The 27936-nt window shown below is 44.1% G+C and overlaps 1 protein-coding gene across 1 annotated transcript in view; it reads right to left on the bottom strand.

Annotated features, from left to right (window-relative positions):
* LOC126470874 (uncharacterized) overlaps positions 1-27936 on the bottom strand; it is a 414964-nt gene that overhangs the window by 105816 nt on the left and 281212 nt on the right. Inside the window, exon 4 of the mRNA XM_050098890.1 lies at positions 6688-6767. Coding sequence (XP_049954847.1) covers positions 6688-6767 — 80 coding nt within the window. The remainder of the gene's footprint in view (positions 1-6687; positions 6768-27936) is intronic.

Here is a 27936-nt window from a genome sequence, read left to right as displayed (position 1 = left end):
AAAACAAGGTTGGCGTTGATGGCGACACTTACAACGTGCTGACATGGGGAAAGTTTCCAACCGATTTCTCATACACAAACAGCAGTTGATCGGCGTTGCCTGGTAATACATTGTTGTGATGCCTCGTGTAAGGAGGAGAAATGCGTACCATCACGTTTCCGACTTTGATAAAGGTCGGATTGTAGCCTATAGCGATTGCGGTTAATCGTATCGCGACATTGCTGCTCGCGTTGGTCGAGATCCAATGACTGTTAGCAGAATATGGAATCGGTGGCTTCAGGAGGGTAGTACAAAACGCCGTGCTGGACCCCAACGGCCTCGTATCACTAGCAGTCGAGATGGCAGGCATCTTATCAGCATGGCTGTAACGGATCGTGCAGCCACGTCTCGATCCCTGAGTCAACATATGGGGACGTATGCAAGACAACAACCTTCTGCACGAACAGTTCGACGACGTTTGCAGCAGCATGGACTATCAGCTCGGAGACCATTGACGTTGCATCACAGACAGGAGTGCCTGCGATGGTGTACTCAACGACGAACCGGGGTGCACGAATGGCAAAACGTCATTTTTTCGGATGAATCCAGGTTCTGTTCACAGCATCATGATGGTCGCATCCGTGTTTGGCGACATCGCGGTGAACGCACATTGGAAGCGTGTATTCGTAATCGCCATACTGGCGTATCACCCGGCGTGATGGTACGGGTTGCCATTGGTTACATGTCTCGGTGACCTCCTGTTCGCATTGACGGCACTTTGAACAGTGGACGTTATATTTCAGATGTGTTACGACCCGTGGCTCTACCCTTCATTCGATCACTGCGAAACCCTACATTTCAGCAGGATAATGCACGACCGCATGTTGCAGGTCCTGTACGGGCCTTTCTGGATACAGAAAATGTTCGACTGCTGCCCTGGCCAGCACATTCTCTAGATCTCTCACCAATTGAAAACGTCTGGTCAATGTTTCCCGAGCAACTGGCTCGTCACAATACGCCAGTCACTACTCTTGATGAACTGCGGTATCGTGTTGAAACTGCATGGGCAGCTGTACCTGTACACGCCATCCAAGCTCTGTTTTACTCAATGCACAGGTGTATCAAGGCAGTTATTACGGCCAGAGGTGGTTGTTCTGGGTACTGATTTCTCAGTATCTATGCACCCAAATTGCGTGAAAATGTAATCACATGTCAGTTCTAGTGTAATATATTTGTCCAATACCTGTTTATCATCTTCATTTCTTCTTGATGTAGCCGTTTTAAGGACCAGTAGTGTATATACAGGGGTTGGACAGAAATTTGGAAACACAGCTAGAAATGCATGCTTGAACATAAATGTAGACGCTAGCCAGGCCTGCACGTGGCGCTGGTGTATTCGGCCATGGACGGCAGCTGTACAATGTCCTCAATACATTGCAAGTCCCAGTTGTGTTCAGAACAGTGTTCTATGTAGCTGTGAGTGCATTACGTCGGAGCTAAGCGAGCGAATTCGAACGTGGGAAAACTCTTAGTGCTCGTATGGGTGGTGCTTTCGTGACCAAAACAGTCGAAGTGTACGGTGTTGCAAAAGGCACCTTATCGAAGATTTATAGCGCATACAAGGAAGGCGGAGAGACATCTGCTAAGTCACAACGTGGACGAAAGTGTGTGACAGACGGTACCTGAATTGGATTGTAAAGAAAAATGAGAGGGTGGCAGTCGCGAAAGCTATTGCAGAACTAAATGTGGCACTCGAGAACCCTGTGAACAACAACGGCAAGGGAGCTTCATAAGCAGGAATTTATAGGGCGAGCTGAAATTTCAAAGCCATTCATCAATGATACAAATGCCCATAAGAGGAAACCTTGGTGCCAAAGCCATAACAGTTGGAGTACAGAGGAATGGGAGAAAGTCATTAAGTAGCGTGAGTGTTGATGCAAACGGTTTGCAACTTATGGCCAAATTTACGTCCAAAGAGTGAAATATAGCGGGGGTTTTGTGATGATTTGTGCGACCATATCGTGGTATTCCATGGGCCTAATGGTTACTCTGCAAGTTCATATTACTGCCAGGGAGTATGTGACCATTTTGGCTGATCGTGTCCATCTCATGATACAATGGTTATTTCTCAGTGGTGATACTGTGTTCCAAGACAACAGAGCCGCCATTCACACAGATCGCATCCCCCAGGACCAGTTCAAATGGTTCAAATGGCTCTGAGCACTATGGGACTTAACATCTATGGTCACCAGTCCCCTAGAACTTAGAACTACTTAAACCTAACTAACCTAAGGACATCACACAACACCCAGTCATCACGAGGCAGAGAAAATCCCTGACCGCGCCGGGAATCGAACCCGGGAACCCGGGCGTGGGAAGCGAGAACGCTACCGCACGACCACGAACTGCGGACAGGACCAGTTCTCATTATTATTGAGCCTTTGTGACCTACTTTGAAGAGAAGGGTGCGCGATCGCTATTCGTCGCCTCCATCATCGTTACCTGATCTTGCCACTATTTTTCAGGAATTATGAAATAGGATTGACTTGAAAACCATTCAGGTCCTGTTGGGCCATCCCGAGAGAGTGAGGACTGTTTTGAACACCAACCGGTTCCCTACACAGTGATAGTCATGGTAATGTGCTGTCTTTTTAGTGTTCCCATATTTTTGTCCAACCCCTGTAAGTGTGAATTGGATGATTCCAGCAACAGCAGTAACCAAAGTTTGCTCGTCAGCCACGTGTCGTGAATGTCAAACATTTGACTCCTACTGATAGTTTATACTGCGGCTTGTGGGAATAACTAAGACTAAAGCTGTTTCTTGTGTACTGTACGATTTTCACCTTAGTTAACTCGTTCTCGGAAGCCATTATTGTAATTTTGGTATACAATTCAATAAAAACAGAAACAGACTTCCAGTGAAAATGTATTCTCATTAACGAACAATGTATTTCGATTACTGTTGGACCACTATTACGAAGTTATTCCTGTAACGTCTTTTCCCTTTGATTCCCATCATTGCAGCATAAAACACGTTTTCCACCATATGCTGTGACAGATGATCTATTCAGTTTCAAAGAATGCGACTCTGTCCTTGACGTCAAAACCGAACATCCACGCGTTTCATTAGTCTGCGCACAGGTTTAGCGTGACACTAATTGAGTGTAGCCATTTAGTTGCTACGTGTCTGCAGGCTGCGTATATGAGATAAAAATGGTAACATGGCTCAAACAGATGTTGGTCAAGTGATGAATTCGTATGAAGGAATGGACACGAGATACTGACAGTGGAGACAATTGGCCACAATATTGATTCTGTGTATTAAATTACTTTCATATGAGAAAGAATTTCAAGGCATATACAGGACATAGTTCGACGACACGTTTTTGTTACATGTCAGGTATACAGGATGAACATTAATAAAATCGACAAACTGCAGGGACGGATTCCTGACTGGAAATCGAGGAAAAAAAAGTCCTACGAACATGTGTCTAGAAATATACCGTTGCCACGGTAAATGGCGCTGACGAACAAGAGTTTCTTTGAATACGTGCCGTTCGTTCCTTGTACATTACTGGCCATTAAAATTGCTACTCCACGAAGGTGATGTGCTACAGACGCGAAATTTAACCGACAGGAAGAAGATGCTGTGATATGCAAATGATTACCTTTTCAGACCATTCACACAAGGTTGGCACCGCTGGTGCACCTACAACGTGCTGACATGAGGAACGTTTGCAACCGATTTCTCATACACAAATAGCAGTTGACCGGCGTTGCCTGGTGAAAGGTTGTTGTGATGCCTCGTGTAAGGAGGAGAAATGCGTACCATCACGTTTCCGACTTTGATAAAGGTCGGATTGTAGCCTATCGTGATTGCGGTTTATCGCATCGCGACATTGCTGCTCGCGTTGGTCGAGATCCAATGACTGTTAGCAGAATATGGAATCGGTGGGTTCAGGAGGGTAATACGGAACGCCGTGCTGGATCCCAACTGCCTCGTATCACTAGCAGTGGAGATGACAGGCATCTTATCCGCATGGCTGTAATGGATCGTGCAGCCACGTGTCGATCCCTGAGTCAACAGATGGGGACGTTTGCAAGACAACAACCATCTGCACGAACAGTTCGACGACGTTTGCAGCAGCATGGACTATCAGCTCGGAGACCATGGCTGCGGTTACCCTTGACGCTGCATCACAGCCAGGAGCGCCTGCGATGGTGTACTCGACGACGAACCAGGATGCACGAATGGCAAAACGTCATTTTTTCGGATGAATCCAGGTTCTGTTTACAGCATCATGATGGTCGCATCCGTGTTTGGCGACATCGCGGTGAACGCACATTGGAAGCGTGTATTCGTCATCGACATACTGGTGTATCACCCGGCGTGATGAGACGGTGTGCCATTGGCTACACGTCTCGGTCACCTCTTGTTCGCATTGACGGCACTATGAACAGTGGACATTACATTTCAGATGTGTCACGACCCGTGGCTCTACCCTTCATTCGATCACTGCGAAACCCTACATTTCAGCAGGATAATGCATTACCGCATGTTGCAGGTCCTGTACGGGCCTTTCTGGATACAGAAAATGTTCGACTGCTGCCCTGGTCAGTACATTCTCCAGATCTCTCACCAATTGAAAACGTCTGGTCAATGGTGGCCGAGCAACTGGCTCGTCACAATACGCCAGTCACTACTCTTCATGAACTGTGGTATCGCGTTGAAGCTGCATGGGCAGCTGTACCTGTACACTCTATCCAAGCTCTGTTTGACTCAATGCCCAGGCTTATCGAGGCCGTTATTATGACCAGAGGTGGTTGTTCTGGGTACTGATTTCTCAGGATCTATGCAGCCAAATTGCGTGAAAATGTAATCACATGTCAGTTCTAGTATAATATATTTGTCCAATGAATACCCGTTTATCATCTGCATTTCTTCTTGGTGTAGCAAATTTTGATGGCCAGTAGTGTATATTTGTAGGCTGTGTGATTGACGCAGCGTAGTGTAAGTGGCACAATGGTTTGGTACTCAAGTCGGGAACAAGGCAAGATGGTGTATGGCCAAGCAGATGGAAACGTTCGAAAGGCAGCACGGCTATACCAAATAAGTACCCTCACAGACACCAAAGACATCACACAACATTTCACGCCCATTGTGGGCGTTTGTGTGATCATGTGTCTTTTCAGACAGACGAACGTGCAGTGATTGTGCGTACACCGGATCTGGAGGACCGGGTTTTACTCCTGTGACGCGATTCGGAGAGAAACCGTAACGTGTGAAAGAGTACGGCAATACATAATGCGACACGTGAACGCGTGCACTGCATCCCATGGAGGCCACTTTGAGCATTGTTTGTGACGTGGATGCGATGCACCTCTGTGCTCTGTTCCGAGACGATTTGTTGTCATTGCACACACAACATCCATTTCCGGATACATCTTCATAAGACCTATTTTCCTCCATTTCCATTCAGAAATCAGTCCCTACACTTCGTTAGTGTTATTAATGTGCACTCTCTATAAAAGCAGGGTGAAACTCTTACTCTTAGGAAACCGAGCGAGTTGCCGGAGTGATTAGGATAATGGACCCGTATTCGGAGGACGAGGTTCAAACCCGCGTCCGGCCATCCTGATTTACGTTTTCAGCGATTTCCCTGAAACGCTTGAGGCAAATGCCGGAATGGTTCCTCTGAAAGGGCAAGGCCAACTTCCTTCCACATCCTTCCCTAATTCGATGGAACCGACGACCTCCCTGTTTGATCCCTTCCCCTCCCCCCACCCCCCCACCCCCCAAATCACAAAAAAAAGTCAACCAACCAGCTCTAAGGAATATTTTCCTTAACCCTGCGCCATAAGAGTACGCTGTCCCGGTAAACAAAGGGCCAGTAAGACACGGATGAGTTCCTTACTTTTCTTTTTTTACTTTTTTTAACATCTCCTGTATGATTACACTATGTGTCAAAACGTGAAACATAACTACATAAACAGAGATAAGTGGATTAACAGACATCATGTGATCATAGTTGTGATCTAGGTTTGTGATATTGGATACTATGACTACGGTAAAGGCCGATCATATAAAATAATTTACACAGACAAACCATTCAAAATTCACAGACATCACCAACAAGTCACACCCAACACGAGAAGATTAAAATCAATTCGTCCTAACACAAAATGTAGGAACTACTAGCCATATTGTAGAAGAGAACATCAGTAAATAATAACAGGGAATAATCAAATGGTGTCTCTCGGGGAGCGAAGGAACGGATGGTAAGGACAGGGATCAATATATTATCGGTATAGAAGGATGCTCCAAAACTTTGAGCAAAGGCAAGAAAGTGTGGAACTAATATAACATGAAATGCACTATTATTTCAAGTAATACATCCTCCAACAATTATACTTAAAATGTGTAAATAAACGGTAAAAAATAAATATAAATACCAGGAAATTGCAATTAATTATATGTTGGTTATCGATAAGAGCAATACAAATTTAAAACATTACTTAGAAGTTCTGATCTTACGGAAGAACTATTGGTCATTAATACTATCAATAATATATTAATATCGTAAAGAAGAGTTACAATGGCTGACAGTAAGCAAACACTGGGCTTATTCTCGCAATCTTTCAATCTATCCTTTGGTATGATACTGAGATGTTACACTCGTACATAAAAAAGGTACAACATCATCTTACCTTTAGATTCGTCATTTTGTCCACATCTCCCACACAATTTCCGCGCGACAAAGTACACTGTTGTCCAGTCATATTTTTCTCTGTAACAAACAGAAAGAAGGCCCTGATAAGAAGGTTTCTTTACTAATACATATAACTCATAAATTATATGACAATAATTTTCTTAAAAGTCTGTAAATAAACTGCACATATAATTTTCTAATGGGCAGTCTCTTGAGATCGGTTGCATAGTGTAGAAGTTGGTCTTTTTTCTCCATTCTGGTAAACAAATTAAAATGAATCAGGTTCAAATGGTTCAAATGGCTCTGAGCACTATGGGACTTCACATCTGAGGTCATCAGTCCCCTAGAACTTAGAACTACTTAAACCTAACTAACCTAAGGACATCACACACATCCATGCCCGAGGCAGGATTCGAACCTGCGACCGTAGCGGCATGCGGTTCCAGACTGTAGCGCGTAGAACCGCTCGGCCACCCCGGCCGGCAATGAATCAGGGAGATATGTATTTAGCGGATGCGAACTCAGTGGACTGTATTCATTGAAAGACATTGCAAAAATAAATATTGGCTCTTGTTCATGAACAGTAAAGGAAGGAAGCGTATAACTGAATACTCATGTTGCTGCTGCTGCAAAAAAAAAAAAAAAAAAAAAAAAAAAAAAAAAATTCTCGAACTTCTCAGTAGTGTATAGTCACCGGGGATGGGTATCGACGGCTCATATTTCGTAGCGATACTACACTGAAGCGCCAAAGAAACTGGTATAGGCATGCGTATTCAAATACAGAGATACACTACTGGCCATTAAAATTGCTACACCAAGAATAAATGCAGATGATAAACGGGTATTCATTGGACAAATATATTATACTACGACTGACATGTGATTACATTTTCACGCAATTTGGGTGCATAGATTCTGAGAAATCAGTAGCCAGAACAACCACCTCTGGCCGTAATAACAGCCTTGATACGCCTGGGCATTGAGGCAAACAGAGCTTGGCTGGCGTGTACAGGTACAGCTGCCCATGCAGCTTCAACACGATACCACAGTTCATCAAGAGTAGTGACTGGCGTATTGTGACGAGCCAGTTGCTCTGCTACCATTGACCATCGACCAGACGTTTTCAATTGGTGAGAGATCTGGAGAATGTGCTGGCCAGGGCAGCAGTCGAACATTTTCTGTTTCCAGAAAGGCCCGTACAGGACCTGCAACATGCGGTAATGCATTATCCTGCTGAAATGTGGGGTTTCGTGGGGATCAAATGAAGGGCAGAGCCACGGGTCGCAACACATCTGAAATTTAACGTCCACTGTTCAAAGTGCCGTCAATGCGAACAAGAGGTGACAGAGACGTGTATCCAATTGCACCCCATACCATCACGCCGGGTGATACGGCAGTATGGCAATGACGAATACACGCTTCCAATGTGCGTTCACCGTGATGTCGCTAAACACGGATGCGACCATCATGATGCTGTAAACAGAACCTGGATTCATCCCATAGTGCTCAGAGCCATTTGAACCATTTTGAATAGTGTTGTTTGCAGTGTCTTTCGGAAGCATTGGAACCACTGCCCCGCCGCCACCACCTTTGCCCTCCCCCACCACCCTGAAAAGGCACCAAACGACGTAGTTCTTCTTTTGTGGTGGTCGGACGAACATTTGAACCGCTATCTTCCCTAATAGGAATAGAGTGTCTTACCAGTGTGACACCTCGTTCAAAACGATGTACAAGTGCACGCCATTTGATAACTAACTGCTCGCTTCTATCTTTCCAATGTCGCAGTCGGTTTACCGCACGTGTGTGTTCATTTGCGTAATACATGTAACGTTTTCCGCCTACTTCAGGTTGGGCACTGGCTGAATCGGTTTATTAAATGAGTGTTATGACTTTGTCATCAATTAAGCACTGGTGTGTCAGTTTGATTTCATTGACGTAAATATGATGCGGTTTTATTGCGCCGTTATTCTAACTGAAACGTCCTGGCAAATTAAAACTTTGCGACGGGTTGGGACTCAAACCCGGAACCTTTACTTCCGTGGGAATCTTCTTAGCGGTTGAATTATCTAGGCACGACTTACGACCCTCCCTCACACCCTCACTTCCGGCAATATATCTCTCCTAATTTCCAAACTTCACAAAAGCTCTCTTCTACAATGAGGTGATAAGTCATGGGAAAGCGACATACGCATATACAGTTGGCGGTAGTATCGCGTATATAAGGTATAAAAGGGCAGTACATTGGCGGAGCTGTCATTTGTACTCAAGTGATTCATGTAAAAGGTATCCGACGTGATTATAGCTGCAGGACGTGATTTAACAGACTTTGAACGCAGAATGTAGTTGGAGCTAGACTCATGGGACACGCCATTTCGGAAATCGTTACGGAATTCAGTGTTCAGAGATCCACAGTGGCAAGAGTGTGCCGGCAATACCAAATTTCAGGCGTTACCTCTCACCACGGACGACGCAGAGGCCGAAGGAGTTCACTTGACGACCGAAAGCAGCAGCGTTTGCGTAGAGTTGTCAGTGCTAACAGGCAAGCAGCACTGCGTGAAATAACCGCAGAAATCATTGTGGAACGTATGACGAACGTATCCGTTAGGACAGTGTGACGAAATTTGGCGCCAATGGGTTATGGCAGCAGACGACCTCTGTGAGTGCCTTTGCTAACAGCATGACGTCGCCTGCAGCACCTCTCCTAGGCTCGTGATTCTGGTGGTTGGACCCTAGATGACTGGGAAACCGTGGGCCAGTCAGATGATTCCAGATTTCAGATGATAAGAGCTGATGGTAGGATTCGAGTATGGAGCAGACCCCACGAAGCCACGGACCCAATTTGTTCAAAATGGTTCAAATGGCTCTGAGCACTATGGGACTCAACATCTGAGGTCATCAGTCCCCTAGAACTTAGAACTACTTAAACCTAACTAACCTAAGGACGTCACACACATCCATACCCAAGGCAGGATTCGAACCTGCGACCGTAGCGGTCACGCGGTTCCGAACTGAAGCGCCTAGAACCGCACGGCCACACAGGCCGGTGGACCCAATTTGTCAACAAGGCACTGTACAAGTTGGTGGTGGCTCCATAATTGTGTGGACTGTGCTTACATGGAGTGGACGCTGCTCTATGGTCCAACTGTACCGATCATTACGTTCGACTGTTTGGGGACCATTTGCAGCCATTCATGGGCTTCATGTTCCCAAGCAACGATGGTATTTTTATGGATGACAATGCGTCATGTCACCGAGCCACAACTATTCGCGACTGGTCCGAAGAACATTCTGGACAATTCAAGCGAATGATTTGGCCACTCAGATCGCCTGACATGAATCACATCGAACATCTATAGGACAAAAATCTTGCACCGGCAACACTTTGGCAATTATGGACGGCTACAGAGGCAGCACGCTCTATATTTCTGCACGGGTCATCCAGAGATTTGTTGATCCATGCCAAGTCGAGTTGCTGCACTACGCTTTGTCTCACAGGAGACTTTTGTCATCTACGTATATACCTTGGTGGACTACTACTCCTGGACAAATTGTACTGTGGCTCCCAGGAGAAATGGTCAATATTCAGGGATATGGCAGGAATGATTCCAAGCAAAAAGGTCTAGAAAACTGGGTTCTAAAATGCATACCTTAAGAGCTATGAGGTCTTCATATTCGTCTTCGATACTGAGAAACAAATCTCTCCTGCTGCAAGCTCTTTGCTTTCCAATTTTGAGAGGTGGTAGTAACGCCCAAAACATAAATTTCTGGTAAACAAAGTGCATACCTTAAGAGTGATGAGCACTTTTTTGGTAGAAGAGATTTTTCACAGTAGCTTCAACGAAGTAGTGCTCATAGCTCCGAAGGTATTCATTTTAGTGTCCATGTTTACCAGATTTTTTTGCTTCGAATAACCGTTCCTGTCATACCCTGGAATATTCATTGACCATTCCCCTTGGGACACCGTGTATTATGGAGAAATGGCTTGACCAAAACTTAGGTGAAATGGAAGTAGGAAAGATGCAGTGGCAGAAGTGAATCTGTGAAGACTGGTCTTCAATCGTACCTGGATAGCTCAGTCAGTAAGAGCATGGGCCGCGAAAGTCCAGGTTCCGGGCAAAAGTCTCGGTCCATAACACTTTCAATCTCCTAGGAAGTTTCTAAACAGCTCACACTGGCGCAGCAGAGCGAACGATTCACTCAATCCTGTAATTACATCACCTGCCGCACAAGTGCTCATTAGTTAAAGTAATTTGCAAATATTTCCAAAAATTATTCAGTGGATTAAGATATGCTGTTGTGACGACAGAAACAACAGTCCCGAAATACGATAAGCGAATTACAAGTCAGATGTGGCTCTCACCTTCACCTTGGAAGTTCTCTCTCTGTCCATTTCCTCCCCCTCCCCCCTATCCAGCTCCTCATCCACCCTCTCTCTGACCTAGAGCCTTGTTCATTGTTATTGCAAATGAAACCTTGACTGGGGTGTTGAAGTCGTTTACAATGAATGGGAAAATGGTTCGTATACGAGATGTGACAAAGATCTCTGCAGCTGCTGGATCTATAGGGATAGTAGCTTCCATGACAGTATTCTTCATAGTTTTCATCTGCGAACGGGAAGGATTAGAGGGTTTCTGACGATTGACAGTCCTTTGTAGAATTTTGATCATGAACCAGTGAGCCATAAAAACTACTTTCCTATTTTCTGCTAAAACCTACTGCGAGGAAGAAAACAACACAACACTTTGTTGTATATACAATTTTTGTTTAAAATTATATATAAAGAGGAAGAATATGTTTGAGGTAAACCGTTTCTCTAATGGATTGAATGCCCTCCTATCATAGTTAAAACTGACTGTGAAAAAGTTAGGCTTTTTTCTTGCAGTTGATTTTAACAGAAAACCTGTAAATTGTTTCTTTAAAAAAATATATTGCCTACGTCGGTATAAATTTTTATTCGAGCATCGTATAATTATTGAAGTACATCGGTCACGCCCTTGAGCTTTTCTGCAAACGTTTCCCCTTCAGATACTAAAAATATGTACTAAAATATATGGCCTATGCCCCTCCGAAAGTTTATTACAGCTATCGTGCAAAAATGTGAAGTGAATAGGTAAAGTACTTTAGGAGATTTTTGATAACAACGTTGAAGGACTTCGTCTTTATAAGGGTGGTCAGAAACAGTCTCAAAAATTTGTATGGGCGTTGCAGGGCAGATAGCGGTGATACATAATTGTTAAGAAACATTCGATACGTTGCGCCGTTTTCGAGTTAATTAACACTGAAGTTATTTTATTAGACAGTTGCCCGCACGAATTCGAGTGGCCTGCAGACACACTTACTGTTAGTTTTCCTCATGTCGTAGATGATAGCGAACGAGACTGCTCAGCCTTTGGCTCGGGTTCGGTCCTCAATACTGTCCCAGGTCCAATGTTTGTATCGCTCTCTTGTTCGATTTCAAGAACCCAAACGAAGGACATGTTTGGGGACGCCGAAACTGGCAGGCCGCTTGAATTTGCGCGTGAAAAGGTCTGAATGGCAAATTTTAATGCTAATTAACTCGTACTGGTAGCAACGTATAAATTTTTTACTTAACATTTACTTCTCAACACAACCTACACTGCAACACGCTTACAAGCTTTTCAGACTGTTTATGAGCACTCTGTATGGTAGTAAAGATTACAGCTACTCCAAACAAACCTCCCGGCCGTAGATACTTACAGGAAACATTACTATCTCGGCCACATATTTAAGGAGAAAAAACGATCCCGCGTTAAAATTAGGGCCATAATTCTGATAGTACGCACTTATGGCCTTTTTGATATATACACTGAAGAGCCAAAGTAACTGGTACACCTGCCTAATATCGTATAGGGTCTCCGCGAGTACGCAGAAGTGCCGCAACACGACGTGGCATGGACTCAACTAATGTCTGAAATAGTACTGGAGGCAACTGACACCATGAACCCTGCAGGTCTACCCATAAATCCGTAACAGTACGAGGAGTGGAGATGTATTCTAAACAGCACGTTGCAAGGCATCTCAGATATGCTCGCCGGCCGTGTGGCCGAGCGGTTCTAGGCGCTTCAGTCTGGAAACGCGCGACCGCTACGGTCGCAGGTTCTAATCCTGCCTCGGGCATGGGTGTGTGTGATGTCCTTAGGTTAGTTAGGTTTAAGTAGTTCTAAGTTCTAGGGGACTGATGACCTCAGATGTTAAGTCCCATAGTGCTCAGAACCATTTGAACCATTTTTCAGATATGCTCAATAATGTTCATGTCTGGGGAGTTTGGTGGCCAGCGGAAGTGTTTAAGCACAAAAGTGTGTTCCTGGAGCCACTTTGTAGCAATTCTGGACGTGTGGGGTGTCACATTGTCCTCCTGGAACTGCCCAAGTCTGTCGGAACGCACAATGGACACGAAGGGACGCAGACGATCAGACACGATACTTACGTACGTTTCACCAGTCAAAGTCGTATCTAGATGTATCAGGGTCCCATATCACTCCAACCGCACACGCCCAACAACATTACAGAGCCTCCACCAGCTTGAACAGTCCCCTGCTAATATGCAGGGTCCATGGATTCATGAGGTTGTCTCCATACCCGTACACGTCCATGTGCTCAATACAATTTGAAACGAGACTTGTCTGACCAGGCAACATGTTTCTAGTCTTCAACAGTCCAATGTCGGTGCTGCTGTGCACATGCGAGGTTTAAAGCTTTGTATTGTGCAGTCATCAAGGGTACATGAGTGGGACTTCAGCTATGAAAGCCCATATCGATTATGTTTTGTTGAATGGTTCGCACGCTGACACTTTTTGATGGCTCAGCATTGAACTATGCAGCAATTTGCGGAAGGGTTGCCCTTCCGTCACATGGAACGATTCTCTTCAGTCTTCGTTGTTCCCGTTTTTGCAGGATCTTTTTCCGGCCGCAGCGATGTCGGAGATTTGATGTTTTACAGGATCCCCTGATATTCACGGTACACTCGTGAAATGGTCGTACGGGAAAATACAAATCCCCATTTCATCGCTGACTCGAAGATGCCGTGTCCCATCGCTCGTGCGCCGACTATAACGCCACGTTCAAGCTCACTTAAATCTTGATAACCCGCCATTGTACCAGCAGTAACCGATCTAACAACTGTGACAGACACTTGTTGTCTTATATAGGCGTTGCCAACTGCTGCGCCGTATTCTGCCTGTCTACGTATCCCTGTATTTGAATACGCATACCTATACCAGTTTCTTTGGTGCCTCAGTGTAGCTTTTAAATTTCGCTCGCACCGGTTATCTGTCACTTGAAGGTGATAGGACGGGGAATGTGGGCACATCTGCCAAACGTGTTCTGACTTTTGTTCGAGAACATATGTCATTCTATGCGAAAAATAGGTGGGTAATGTGAGCACGGTACGTAATACGTCAACCTCACGAACATACACGCTCAGTATTATTTAACAATATTCACGCACTTATATTCTGTAGCTATATATTTGCCACAAAAGCAAAATGAGTAAACCTAATCAACTAAGGAATTGAATGATTTGAGGAAATCAGCCAACTAATTGCAGGAATAAATGTTTATTAACAATCCTTGATCACGGTTTCAACAAGTGTAAAGTTATCTTCGTCAGAAGTACTTGAACTTATTGGGGAAATTTTTACATTACAGCTAAAAAGAATTATAGAGGTATAAAGGCTGTACAAAACCACTGGCGATTGATAGTTCACACTTTATCTCGTTGCTATGAGCATACGTTTTAGCGCAGGTATACAACCTACCGATGGTTCCTATTTCGTGCACTTCCCCCATCATGTTCTGATTACGTCTTTGAATACATTTGAAGAAATATATTCATTCAGGTCTCCTTGTGGTATTCACGACTTAAAAGTACACAATGAGAAAAATGAAAATACTGAGCAGCAATTTATGGAAGTTTCCACAATTAATCGACACTTTGTATCGGACAGCCTGGTTAAAAATTACAGGATATTGTTTTTCATAAATAACAAGACAGCATGTTTCTAATACTGAACAGTCAAATAGTAATTTCAGTACAGTGAGTTTTATGTTTTAAAATTTGTTAGATTTACATCAATGAGGGCGTGACTAAAAATGATCAATTCTGTACGTGTTTAAACAAATTCTGCATTCCACCCTGAAAAGGAAAAAGAAAGGAACATCAGGATTAAAGGAAACTGGAAATTTTGGAAATTTTTGGTAAGATCTAATGGGACCAAACTACTGACGTCATCGGCCCCTCAGGATTAAAGCACGTCGGCGTCGAAGTCATTAGAGACGGAGCACAAGTTTGGATTGGGGAATGGTGGGGAAGGACATTGGTTATGCCGTTGCAAAGGAACCACCGCAGTATTTATCTTAATCTACTCAGGAAAAATACAGAAAACTCAAGTCTGGGAGGCCAGACGGGGGTCATCCCCAATGCGATTCCAGCATCTCCTCACTGCGCCACCTCGTTCGCTGACACTAAGAAGGGGGAGGTGCAAACTGTTGCTACGTCTTATACAAAGCAGCGTTACAGCCTTTGTTACGGTGAGGTCTTAGTTTCTTTGGATGGAATTAAACTAACAATCAAGGGATTCGCGCACAGAAAAGCATTAAAGCCAGGAATGTGTAGCTGTTAACTCACTTTATTATTTCGGAGAAAATATCGCAGTGGATCAGCAAGGTCAGGAAGCAAAACAAGCAATGCTTTCGATGCGTATGTCTCAAATTGTAGATTAGAAACGTTTGGAGTAGCAGAGGGCGTCATTCCCGGTGAAGAGTGTCAGAGTACCAATGCCAAAGCAACTAGTGTAGATGTGACTTGCATTGTAACTTACTTGATGTTATACTGTCACACCGAGGGAAGTGCTGCAGTGGTAAGACACTGGAATTGTATTGAGGACAGCGGTGCTTCAATTCCCCGCCTGACCTTACAGATTTACGTTTTCTGTGGTTTCCCCAAATACCCTAAGGCAAATTCCGGGACAATGCCTTAGAAAAGTATTTATTAAATACAAAAATTTAAAGAGCAGTCTTGATCGCATAAACACATTTATTTAAAAATGGTGACCGGTTTCAATCTTTTTTAGACCATCATCACACTGTACTCTTTAATAAGAGTAAGTTAAGAGACTTAGAGGGAGGTCTAAACAAGAATTGAAAGTAACACCAACAAATAATTGATTATATACCCAAAGGTGGAAGGCGGAGGCGGTGACACGGACCAGAGACCCCAGGGACCGTATGTACGAGACATGGATGTCAACTGCTGGATAGTGTGACGATGCTACGGGGTAGACGAGACTCCGTCCCCCGCCTTTCGCCTGACGTCACTAGTAGCCAGTCAGATACAATGTGAAGAGAAGCGCGACAAAAGTACTGTACATGCGTGATTGTAATACAAAATATAAGAACTCGATAGATAATTCTTAGCATAATGGCAACAGAATTTACTAGTGTATATAGTAGTTTACTAAAAAGTTCTGATTAAGATTATTAACAGCGAACCAATGGCAACAGGTTCTACAAACGATAACTGCCGTCTCCGGGGACTTACTGTTATTATGTGAGTCGTAAGACCAGCAACGATAGCCGAGGAGACGTCGTCGGTAACCAAGGTGACGGCGGGTGGAGTGTCGATACGTTCCGTCTGCAGAGACGGAACAGGCGACATCGACCGTGGGCGGGCGCACACGGGAAAATATTTGTTCCGCAACTATTGCATTTATGTAGCATTCCAGTTACTTCTGTTTTTGAGAGCTCGCACACGATGAGCAACTGTTTCCTGGCAGCAGACTCATTTTCACGGGTTTTTGTAGCGGAGTCGACAAGTGCACGTTTTTTAGCTGGATTTTTCTTTTGAGGTTACAGTGGTTTGTGCTCCTATAATGCAAAACGGGAAAAATCAACGGAAAAGGAAGTATTGGATACACCCGCTTATGTCTAAAGAGCTAAGACGCTACCCAGAGAAATTCTTCAGTTATTTCCGCATGAGTGTAACATCATTTGACGTGTTAGTCACAATTCTGGGACGTGCCATCACCTACCAAAATACAAATACGCGACAGGTGATTTCACCGGAAGTGAGGCTCGGTGTTACATTATGCTAGGTTGCATAAAATTATACTATTTTTATTTAGTTTATTATTATTTATTATTCAAGAACACCAGTGAACAAAAGTAATCGTTTCATTTTGTATAAATATATCCAAAGCAACAGACTGAAAACGGCAGAGCGTGGTCGTGGTCGTGGTGGTGGTTTGTGGGGTGCTCAAGGCAGATGATGAGTGCAGGTATTGTTGTGCGCAGTGACATCGTACATGGTTTCTAACCCATCTGAAAGCACATAAAAATGAGATGCGTATGACTGTACACTGCTGCAATCTTGATGAAAAGTAAGGGCGGTGCATGAGCTGTTCCCAGTCGTGGGTTGACTCTTAGACATAGACGTACCAGTCAACAGACGCACAGGGTTGGTTGGTTTGGGAAAGGGGACCAAACAACGAGATCATCGGTCCCATCGGGTTACGTAAGGATGGGGAAGGAAGTCAGCCGTGCCCTTTCAAAGGAGCCCTCCCGGCATTTGCCTGGAGCGATTTAGGGAAATCACTGAAAACCTAAATCTGCATGCCCGGACTCGGGTTTGAACCGTCGTCCTCCCGAATACGAGTCCACCGTCCTAACCACTGCACCACCTCGCTTGGTGACACACAGGGGTGGAGAAATTTGAATACCCAACGTTACCACTAAAACTATCATGTGTGTCATTTAGTGGACATGGTCTCTGGAAATGTCTTATTACCTGAAGCATTTCAATTTGTGCATCGATCTGTCGGTGAGTCGGTAGTGCTGTCTGCATAGACACAAGAGACAATGCAAAACATGTTTCAGGGTCATTCATGTGCGATGAAGTTTCTTTCCCCCGGAAGTACATCGAGTAGACGTACCTCATAACTCTTCTTCTTATTTGGATTGGAGAAGGAATGTGGAGAACAAACGACAGGTGGCCTTTGAACATTATTTCCTTGTGTTCCTCATCCCTTAGGACTCGTTCGGCATTTCCACTTGTTTCACGTACGTGCACGCTTTGTAGAAGAAACAAAAGTTTATCGTAAAATTTGTACTTTCAACACTTTTCCGCTGGTTGCCCTGACTTCACTGATTCTTGTTCACGCAATTCTCTCACAAAGCATGTCCTTACATTTTTTTTTCATTTTCGTTGTACCAGCGCTCCTAGGGAAAAATGCATTAAAACACTTCACATTTCAGTAGATTTTATTTTCATGGAATAAAGATAAAACTATCTAAAATTTTGTTACTTTAAATCATTTAGGCTAATTCATGAAGTATTGCAACTTTTTCAGGTATCTAACAACCGGATCAAGATTCAACGATCTTTCATACAACTACTTGATTGGTGCCACCACAATCCGCAAAATAGTGAAAGTAACATGCACTGAAATATGGAATATTTTGCAGCCTATTGTTATGCCAGAGAAATGTGAAGACGAATAGTTGTACACTGCTCAACAATTCTATAAAAACACCCATTTTCCTAACATTATTGGTGCTATAGACGCAAAAACCTACTCGAACAATCCAATTTCAAAGTATCTAGGCATATTTTGCACCCATTTAATAAAAGAACGCTTACTGCATTAAAGATAATTTACAACTCTAGGCATACAACAGCTCTTCATTGGATTGAATATACGTCTGGAATGCTGACGAACAAATGACGTATTTTCCGCAGACCTCTTTCTGTTAGAATCGATTTCAGTGATACGATAACCAAAATATATTAGGTGATCTAGAGTTTCGTCCGCAGGAGAGATGGAATCAACTTTACAGAGATAGCTTATGAATAGACACTGGATCCCAGGCTAGAACTGTCTCTGCTGTCAAAATACGCAATTATTTTTCAACCTATTTTACGTCCCCTGGAAGGTCTGTTTCGTGGCAGTAAAATGGTCTCCGATTTCACGACGACTCAACAACATTATAATACTTACTTATTCTACCAATACTACATCTACATGGATACTCTGCAGATCACATGTAAGTGCCTGGCAGAGGGTTCATCGAACCACCTTCACAATTCTCTATTATTCTAGTCCCGTATAAGCGCGGAAAGAACCAACACCTATATCTTTCCGTACGAGCTCTGATTTCCCTTATATTATCGTGGTGATCGTTTCTCCCAGTGTAGGTCGGTGTCAACCAAATATTTCCGCATTCGGAGGAGAAAGTTGGTGAATGGAATTCCATGAGAAGATTCCCTCGCAACGAAAAACGCCTTTATTTTAATGACGTCCTGCCCAAATCCTGTATCATTTCAGTGACACTCACTCACATATTTCGCGATAATACAAAACGTGCTGCTCTTCTTTGAACTTCCTCGATGTACTCCGTCAATCCTATCTGGTAAGGATAAAACACCGTGCGAAAGTACTCCAAAAAAGGACGGACAAGCGTCTTGCCAATAAAACGCAGTCTTTAGTTAGCCTTCCCCACAACATTTTCTGTATGTTCCTTCCAATTTAAGTTGTTCGTAGTTGTAATTCCTAGGTATTTAATTGAGTTTACGGCCTTTAGATTTGACTGATTTATCGTGTAAGCGAAGTTTAACGGATTCCTTTTAGCACTCATGCAGATGACCTCACACTTTCCGTTATTTAAGGTCAACTGCCAATTTTCGCACCATTCAGATATCTTTCCTAAATCGTTTTGCAATTTGTTTTGATCTTCTGATGACTTTATTAGTCGATAAACAACAGCGTCATCTGCAAACAACCGAAGACAGCTGCTCAGATTGACTCTCAAATCGTTTATATAGAAAAGAAACAGCAAAGGGACTATAACATTACCTTGGGGAACGTCAGAAATCACTTCTGTTTTAACCGATGACTTTCCGTCAGTTACTACGTATTACGAACTCTCTGACAGGAAATTACAAATCCAGTCACATAACTGAGTCGATATTTCATATGCACGCGATTTCAGTACAAGCCGCTTGTGTGGTACAGTGTCAAGACCCTTCTGGAAATCCAGAAATACGGAATCAATCTGAAATCCCTTGTCAATAGCACTCAACACTTCATGTGAATAAAGAGCTAGTTGGGTTTCACAAGAACGATGTTTTCTAAATCCATGGTGACTGTGTGTTAGTAGAATGTTTTCTTCGAGGTAATTCATAATGTTCGAACCCAATATATGTTCCAAAATACTGCTGCATATCGACGTTAGCGTTATGGGCCTGTAATTTAGTGAATTACTCCTACTATCTTTCTTGAATATTGGTGTCACCTGTGCACTTTCCGGTCTTTGAGTACGGATCTTTCGTCGAGCAAACGGTTGTATATGATTGTTAAGTATGGAGCTAAAGCATCTGCATACTCTGAAAGGAACCTAATTGGTATACAGTTGGACTGATTGCCTTTATTAAGTGATTTAAGTTGTTTCACTATTCCGAGGAAATTTACTTCTACGTTACTCATGTTGGCAGCTGTTTTTGATTCGAATTCTGGAATATTTACTTCGTCTTCCTTTGTGAAAGCATTTCGAAAGCCTGTGTTTAGTAACTCTGCTTTGGCAGCACTATCTTAGATAGTATCTCCATTTCTATCGCGCACAGAAGTCATTGATTGTTTCTTGCCGCTAACATACTTCACATACGACCAGAATCTCTTTGGATTTTCTGCCAGGCTTCGAGACAGTTTCATTGGTGGAAACTATTACAAGAATCTCACATTGAAGTCCGCGCTAAATTTAGAGCTTCTGTAAAATATCGCCAATCTTGGCGATTTTTCGTCTGTCTCAAATGGCTCTGAGCACTACGGGACTTAACATCTGAGGTCATCAGTCCCCTGGAACTTAGAACTACTTACATCTAACTAACCTAAGGACATCACACACATCCATGCCCAAGGCAGCATTCGAACCTGCGACCGTAGCGGTTGCGCGGATGCCGTTGTTTCTGCAACAGTGTTCTGACCCGTTTTGTGTACCAAGGAGGATCAGATTCGTCGTTTGTTAATTTATGTGATAAAAATCTGTCAATTGCTGCCGATACCATTTCTTTGAATTCAAGCCACATCTGGTATACACTTATATTATTAATTTGAAGGAGTGGAGATTGTCTCTGTGGAAGGTGTCAAGTTGAAATTTTTTTATTTTATTTTTTATTTTATAGATAGGCAACGGCCTTGCCGCAGTGGATACACCGGTTACCGTGAGATCACCGAAGTTAAGCGCTGTTGGGCGTGGCCGGCACTTGGATGGGTGACCATCCAACCACCATGCGCTGTTGCCATTTTTCGGGGTGCACTCACCCTCGTGATGCCAATTGAGGAGCTACTCGACCGAATAGTAGCGGCTTCGGTCAAGAATACCATCATAACGACCGGGAGAGCGGTGCTGACTCCACGCCCCTCCTATCCGCATGCTCCTTTTAGGATGACACGGCGGTCGGATGGTCCCGGTAGGCCACTCGTGGCCTGAAGACGGAGTGCTTTTTTTTAATAGATACATTTTTCACTTATTTTTGGAGGATTTAGGGTTACAATATTCAATCACGCTACGATAACCCTGTGTTAACTAATCCCTGAATTGGTTTTGAGGCTCGTTATTAACTCAGGATTATTTGTTACTAAGAGGTCAAGTGTGTTTTCACAACCGTTTACTATTCGCGTGGTCTCATGAAGTAACTGCTCGAAATAATTTTCAGAGAATGCATTTAGCACAATTTCGGATGATATTTTATGCGTACCTCCGGAATTAAACATGTATTTTCACCAACATATCGAGGGTAAATTAGTCACCACCAACTATTATCGTATGAGTCGGGTACGTGTTTGAAATCAAACACAAGTTTTGTTTGAATCTTTCAGCAACTGTATCATCTGCTTTGGGAGGTCGGTAAAAGGATCCAATAATTATTTTATTCCGGTTGCCAACAATGACCTCTGCTCATACTAACTCATAGGAACTATCTAATTAAATTTCGCGACAAGATAAACTACTTCTAACAGTAACAAACACGCCACCGGCAACCGTGTTTAGTCTATCCTTTCGGAACACCATTAGGTTCTTCGCAAAAGTTTCGGCTGAGCTTATCTCCGGTTTAGCTACCTTTCAGTGCCTATAACGATTTGAGCATCCGTGCTTTCTATTAGCGCTTGGAGCTACACATTAAGAAGTGTCATAAAATAGCAACGTTAAAAATGTAAAAACAAGTTCGTAAAATTAAAAGCTACTGATCTTTTTTTCTTTTTTTATTTATTTATTTATTTTTATTTTTTATTTTTTTTTATTTTTTTTTTTTTAGATAGTTGCCCAAGATCGAACTGAACACATTTAAACACACTTCTCCCCACAGTTTACTCTTCGAATTTGCTTCCTAATAATCTTTTAAAGTATTATTGAACAATTTTGGTCTCTTTCCTACTTCATTTATGACCAATCCACTATCGATTTTTTCGTCCCTAACAACAGCCCGCTTGCAAGCTTCAAAGTTTTCAACTGCAGAGAACAGAGAGACTGCAAGCAAAACGTCGTCCGTGTCCGCACGTACTCATAAACTATGGGAGGGAAGAAAGGACGAAGATAGTTTCTTCGGGTTCCTGTCGGCGGCCAGAGCAACTAGAATGTTGCCTCGCTCTGTGTGCTCATCTATATATATGATTGTACAGACTTTCTGGAAAAGACGAAATAGTTGCGCGACTGAAAGTCTCCGCATGTTTGGTGATGAAGCCACATCTACCAATCATGGCCAGGTAAACTTCCGAGTCATGCCATATAAGTCTATTGACAATCTCCGTTGTTTACAGGCCCCTTTTTCATAAACGGAACACTGAACGAGCACAAATGTCGCAGCCTCGTAACAGACCGTCTTCCACGGATGCTAGAAGACGTTCCTCTGCAGTCTAGGAGGAACCAGTGGTACCAACACAATGGCTGTCCAGCCGAATATGCACGAAGTACTACAGCATGTCTTCACGAATTGTTTCCAAACCATTGTATTGGACGCAGCGGACCTGTACCTTGGCCGGCCCGTTCCCCCGTTATGACGCCTATAGACTTTCTTCTATGGGGAAAGATGCTGTCTACAGGAACATACCAACTATACCAGATGATATGTAACGACGTGTTACTGCAGCCTAGTCGGACAACTCCGCTGAAATGCTAGTAACGTGTGCTGCAGTCGTTCCATACCAGACTGGAAGCGTGTACTGACGCTGCCGGTCGTCATTTTGAATACAACCTGTCATGGTCAGTTGTCTCGTTACTGGTCAGAATCCTCACAACTAGTGTATGCGCTTATGTTATTCTCTGCTGTGTACTATCTCAGATATTGTACAAGTATCGGTGTGGGAGCTTTTCAAATTACGATATTCCGTAAACGACTCGGACTAGAATCCTACAACAAACAGCACTGACATTATAATTAACGCTGCTTTTACTTTGTTAATGTCAATAGGCATTGTTCCATTTAAAATACGTATGTTTACACAAAAAATACTTTCTAAGTATTACAATCTGTGTATTTGCTAACAAAAAAATGGTTCAAATGGCTCTGAGCACTATGGGACTTAACATCTGTGGTCATCAGTCCCCTAGAACTTAGAACTACTTAAACCTAACTAACCTAAGGACATCACACCCATCCATGCCCGAGGCAGGGTTCGAACCTGCGACCGCAGCAGTCGCGCGGTTCCGGACTGCGCGCCTGGAACCGCTAGACCACCGCGGCCGGTTATTTGCTAACAATACGAGCCCCTGACTACCAGTTCATTCGGTGAAAACCACACATCAATAGCACTTTCCATTACCGGAATATTTGCGGTGAAAGTTTTAGGTGATTCACTCTGCGTGTTGCTTTTTCCAGTTATTATGACAAAAATAATGAGAACCTTAGAAAAGGACTCGGCCGGTTTCCTGCCCCACCCTTCCGTAATCCGAGATTGTGCTCCGTCTCTAATGACCTCGCCTTCTACGGGATTTTGAGCCCTAATCTTCCTTCCTGATATTTTAACAAGAGCGCGTTTACACAAATACATCACTTTCTCAAAATTTGAACGATACGAACGGGGACTCAAGCCTGCATAGTGATAAAAATGAACACCATTGTTCTACCTCGATATATTCACGTTAATGGAATGGTGCACATATTTTGCGGCGCAGCGGAGAGGTATCGTAGGGGTAGGAGGGCAGGAAGTACGGAATAACGAAACAAAGTAAGGAGAGAGGGAATAAAGTTTGGGGTATAAGGTCCGGTCGACATACAGGCCATTAAAAACCGAGCGTGAACTTGGATGGGACAAAGAAGAACATTAAACCAGTAGTGAACGTTTCGAACGCGCTATTCTGGCATTTGCATTAACTGACTTTAGGAACATCATAGAAAACCGACTTATAAATGTGAGCGCTCAGAAACGAATATGAAACTCTCTCGAATGCCACCTGTAGTGAGAAACTGTACACTTAGCGTCGTATGAAGGCGCGATGGATGTGTTATTAGTGTTTAACTTTTCGAGTTTACTCAATTCAAGCACATTGGTAGCAGTCTCTGTACGATACTGCCATGCCATCCGTCGAGGGAGCATCTATATCTGACGATCAGGCAGGCTAGGATACGCCCGGAGACAATGTGCGGCCTTGCACCATTTAAGCAGATGACTCGTGCCAGCAGCGTTCGGCTAACTTAGCCTGGTGGTTACTTTTGAGAGTCACGGTAATTCATAACAGCTGCGATGGTGCCTGCGTCCAACGCTCCAAGGTCATACTGAGACACTAGTTTCGCAACAGCATCGTCTAACGCTTTAATAGCCACCACTGTAGTCTAGCTTCAGCTGAAGTCATCCAAAAACGTAGACGATCAATCTGCAGGTCACCGGTTCTTGCGGCACATTTGCAACTGACTGAGACTGGCTCAGACTGGTACTTTTCGGATTTTGATCCGCTTCGAAAGCGCTTTCTTGGATCACCAAACACGACCCATGTAGATCTGTAGGTCTTACTTTCCATTTTTCAAGGTAACTGAAATGATAGGCCAAGACAAAAGGTTGCCACCTGTCCTGGCGTATCGCACATACTGAAAAAATACACTATAAGATTAAAAAAAAAGGACGCACCGTGTAGTATCCACGGACCCAACCAACCAACCAACCAACTCGCGCCCTGACCGTGACATCGCTGGCCACAGTTCCTGTCACGGCCGTCGGCGTCTCAGGGCGTTACCGCCGACGGAAGACGTCGCGTCATAGCTGAGCTAGGGTCCGCAGCGCCCTCTGCCTTTTGTATATAAGGAGGAGCGCTGGCCCCCAGACTGACAGTCTATTGTCTATTGCTAGCCTTTCGTGGAGTTTATAGCGGAGCAATTGCAGTGTAATATTTGCTATTGTATTCGACTAGGCTCAGTACACGGATTACTCTTCGATATTACTTGGACTTGTATTGCTGGTGCACGTTTCGTCAGAAATAAAGATAAGTTATCGCTTCATTCTAGCTGGCGCAATTCTTGTCATTAATTATTTTTCGGCCGACAGACATAGCTGCATCCTGGTCACTACCCACGCTTTATACAATTTGTGGTGGCTGCCCCAAAAGTACTGTCGAGGACCTTGGGTTTGGGAGCCGTCACAAAACACCGTGAAGGAATTGTCCAAATGGGGCGGAAATCGGTAGATTTGATGTACATTTACAAAAAAATAAATGACTACAGTTTCATAGAAATTGGATGATTTACTTATGGGAAATAGCTTAATGAACTGAGCAAGTCAGGGCGACCGGAGTGGCCGAGCGGTTCTAGGCGCTACAGTCTGGAACCACGCGACCGCTACGGTCGCAGGTTCGAATCCTGCCTCGGGCATGGATGTGTGTGCTATCGTTAGGTTAGTTAGGTTTAAGTAGTTCTAAGTTCTAGGGGACTGATGACCTCAGAAGTTAAGTCCCATAGTGCTCAGAGCTTTTTTTTTTTTTTTTTTTGAGCATGTCAGTAACGCGTTGGTTGACCTCTGGCACGTACGCAAGCAGTTGTTCGGCTTGGCATTGTTCATAGAGATATTGGATGTCCTCCTGAGGGATATCTTGGCAAATTCTGTCTACTTGGGCATTAGATCGTAAAAACCCCGGGCTGGTTGGAGGAACCTGCCTGTAATGCTGCTAACGTTCTCAATTGGGGGAGGTGCAGTGACATTGCTGACAAACGTGCGGTTTGGTAGGCACGCAGAAAGCAGTAGAAAGTCTCGCCGTGTGCGGGCGGTCGTCATCTTGCTGAAATGTAAGCCCAGGGTTGCTTGCCATGAAGGGCAACAAAGCGAGGCGTAGAATATCTCCGACGTCCTGCTGTGCTGTAATGGTGCCGCAGATGGCAACCAAAGAGGTCCTGCTATGAAATGAAATGGCACCGCAAGCCATCACACCTGCTTGCCCGACCGTATGGCAGGCAGCAGTCAGGTTGGTATCCCATTGCTGCCTGGGGCGTCTCCATGCATGTCTTTGCTGGTCACGGGTCTCAGTTCGAAGTGGGATTCATCACTGAAGACAATTCTACTCTACGCAATGAGGTTCCAGGCCTAAGGCGTGTCTGGAGACGCCCCGGATACCGGTGGGATACCAACATGACTGTCGCCCACCATATTGCCCGACAACCAGAAGTAATGATCTGGGGTGCCACTTCTTTTCATAGAAGCACCGCTTTGGTTGTCGCCCGCGGCACCCTTACAACACAGCAGTACATCGACGATATTCTACGTCCTGTTTTGTTGCTCTTCATTGCAAGCCATCCAGGACTTGCATTTCAGCAAGATAACGGCCACCCACACACGGACAAGAGTTTCTACCGCTTGTCTTCGTGCTAGCCAAATCCTACTTTGCCCAGCAAGAACGTTTGAAGCATTATGGGTAGGGCCCTCCAAACAGCTCGGGATAATGACGATCTAACAGTCCGGTAGGACAGAATTCGTCAAAATATCCCTCAAGAGGATAACCAAAAGATCTGTCAATCGCTGCCAAGTCCAATAATTGCTTGCCTAAGGGCAAAAGGTGGACCACAACGTTACTGACTTGCTCGGTTTGTGAAGCGCTTCCTCTTAAATAATTCGTCCAAATTTTTTTGAAATTGTAATCATTTGTTCATCTGTACATGCAAATCACATCCACCGTTTTTCGTCTCATTCAGATAACTCCCTCATAGTGCGTCTGTTTTCTTTTCTTTTTTTTCGTAGAGTATAAATACATTACTGGCCATTAAAATTACTAAACCAACAAGAAATGCAGATGATAAACGGGTATTCATTGGACAAATATATTATACTACAACTGACACGTGATTACATTTTCACGCAGTTTGGCTGCATAGATCCTGAGAAATCAGTACCCAGAACCACCACCTCTGGCCGTAATAACGGCCTTGATACGCCTGCGCATTGAGTCAAACAGAGCTTGGATGGCGTGTACAGGTACAGCTGCCCATGCAGCTTCAACACGATACCACAGTTTCTCAAGAGTAGTGACTAGCGTATTGTGACGAGCCAGTTGCTCGGCCACCATTGACCAGACGTTTTCAGTTGGTGAGAAATCTGGAGAATGTGCTGCCCAGGGTAGCAGTCGAACATTTTCTGTATCCAGAAAGGCCCGTACAGGACCTGCAACATGCGGTCGTACATTAGCCTGCTGAAATGTAGGGTTTCGCAGGGATCGAATGAAGGGTAGAGCCACGGGTCGTAACACATCTGAAATGTTACGTCCACTGTTCAAAGTGCAGTCAATGCGAACAAGAGGTGACCGAGACGTGTACCCAGTGGCACCCCATATCATCACGCCGGGTGATACGCCAGTATGGCGATTACGAATACACGCTTCCAATGTGCATTCACCGCGATGTCGCCAAACACGGATGCGACCATCATGATGCTGTAAACGAAACCTGGATTCATCCGAAAAAATCACGTTTTGTCATTCGTGCACCCAGGTTTGTAGTTGAGTACACCATCGCAGGCGCTCCTGTCTGTGATGCAGCGTCAAGGGTAACCGCAGCCATGGTCTCCGAGCTGATAGTCCATGCTGCTGCAGACGTAGACGAACTGTTCGTGCAGATGGTTGTTTTGCAAACGTCCCCATCTGTTGACTCAGGGATCGAGACGTGGCTGTACGATCCGTTACAGCCATGCGGATAAGATGCCTGTCATCTCGACTGCTAGTGATACGAAGCAGTTGGGATCCAGCACGGCGTTCCGTATTACCC

Source organism: Schistocerca serialis, chromosome 3 (assembly GCF_023864345.2).
Source record: "Schistocerca serialis cubense isolate TAMUIC-IGC-003099 chromosome 3, iqSchSeri2.2, whole genome shotgun sequence".
Classification (NCBI taxonomy): domain Eukaryota; kingdom Metazoa; phylum Arthropoda; class Insecta; order Orthoptera; family Acrididae; genus Schistocerca; species Schistocerca serialis.
This window is presented reverse-complemented; position numbering and strand designations above follow the sequence as displayed.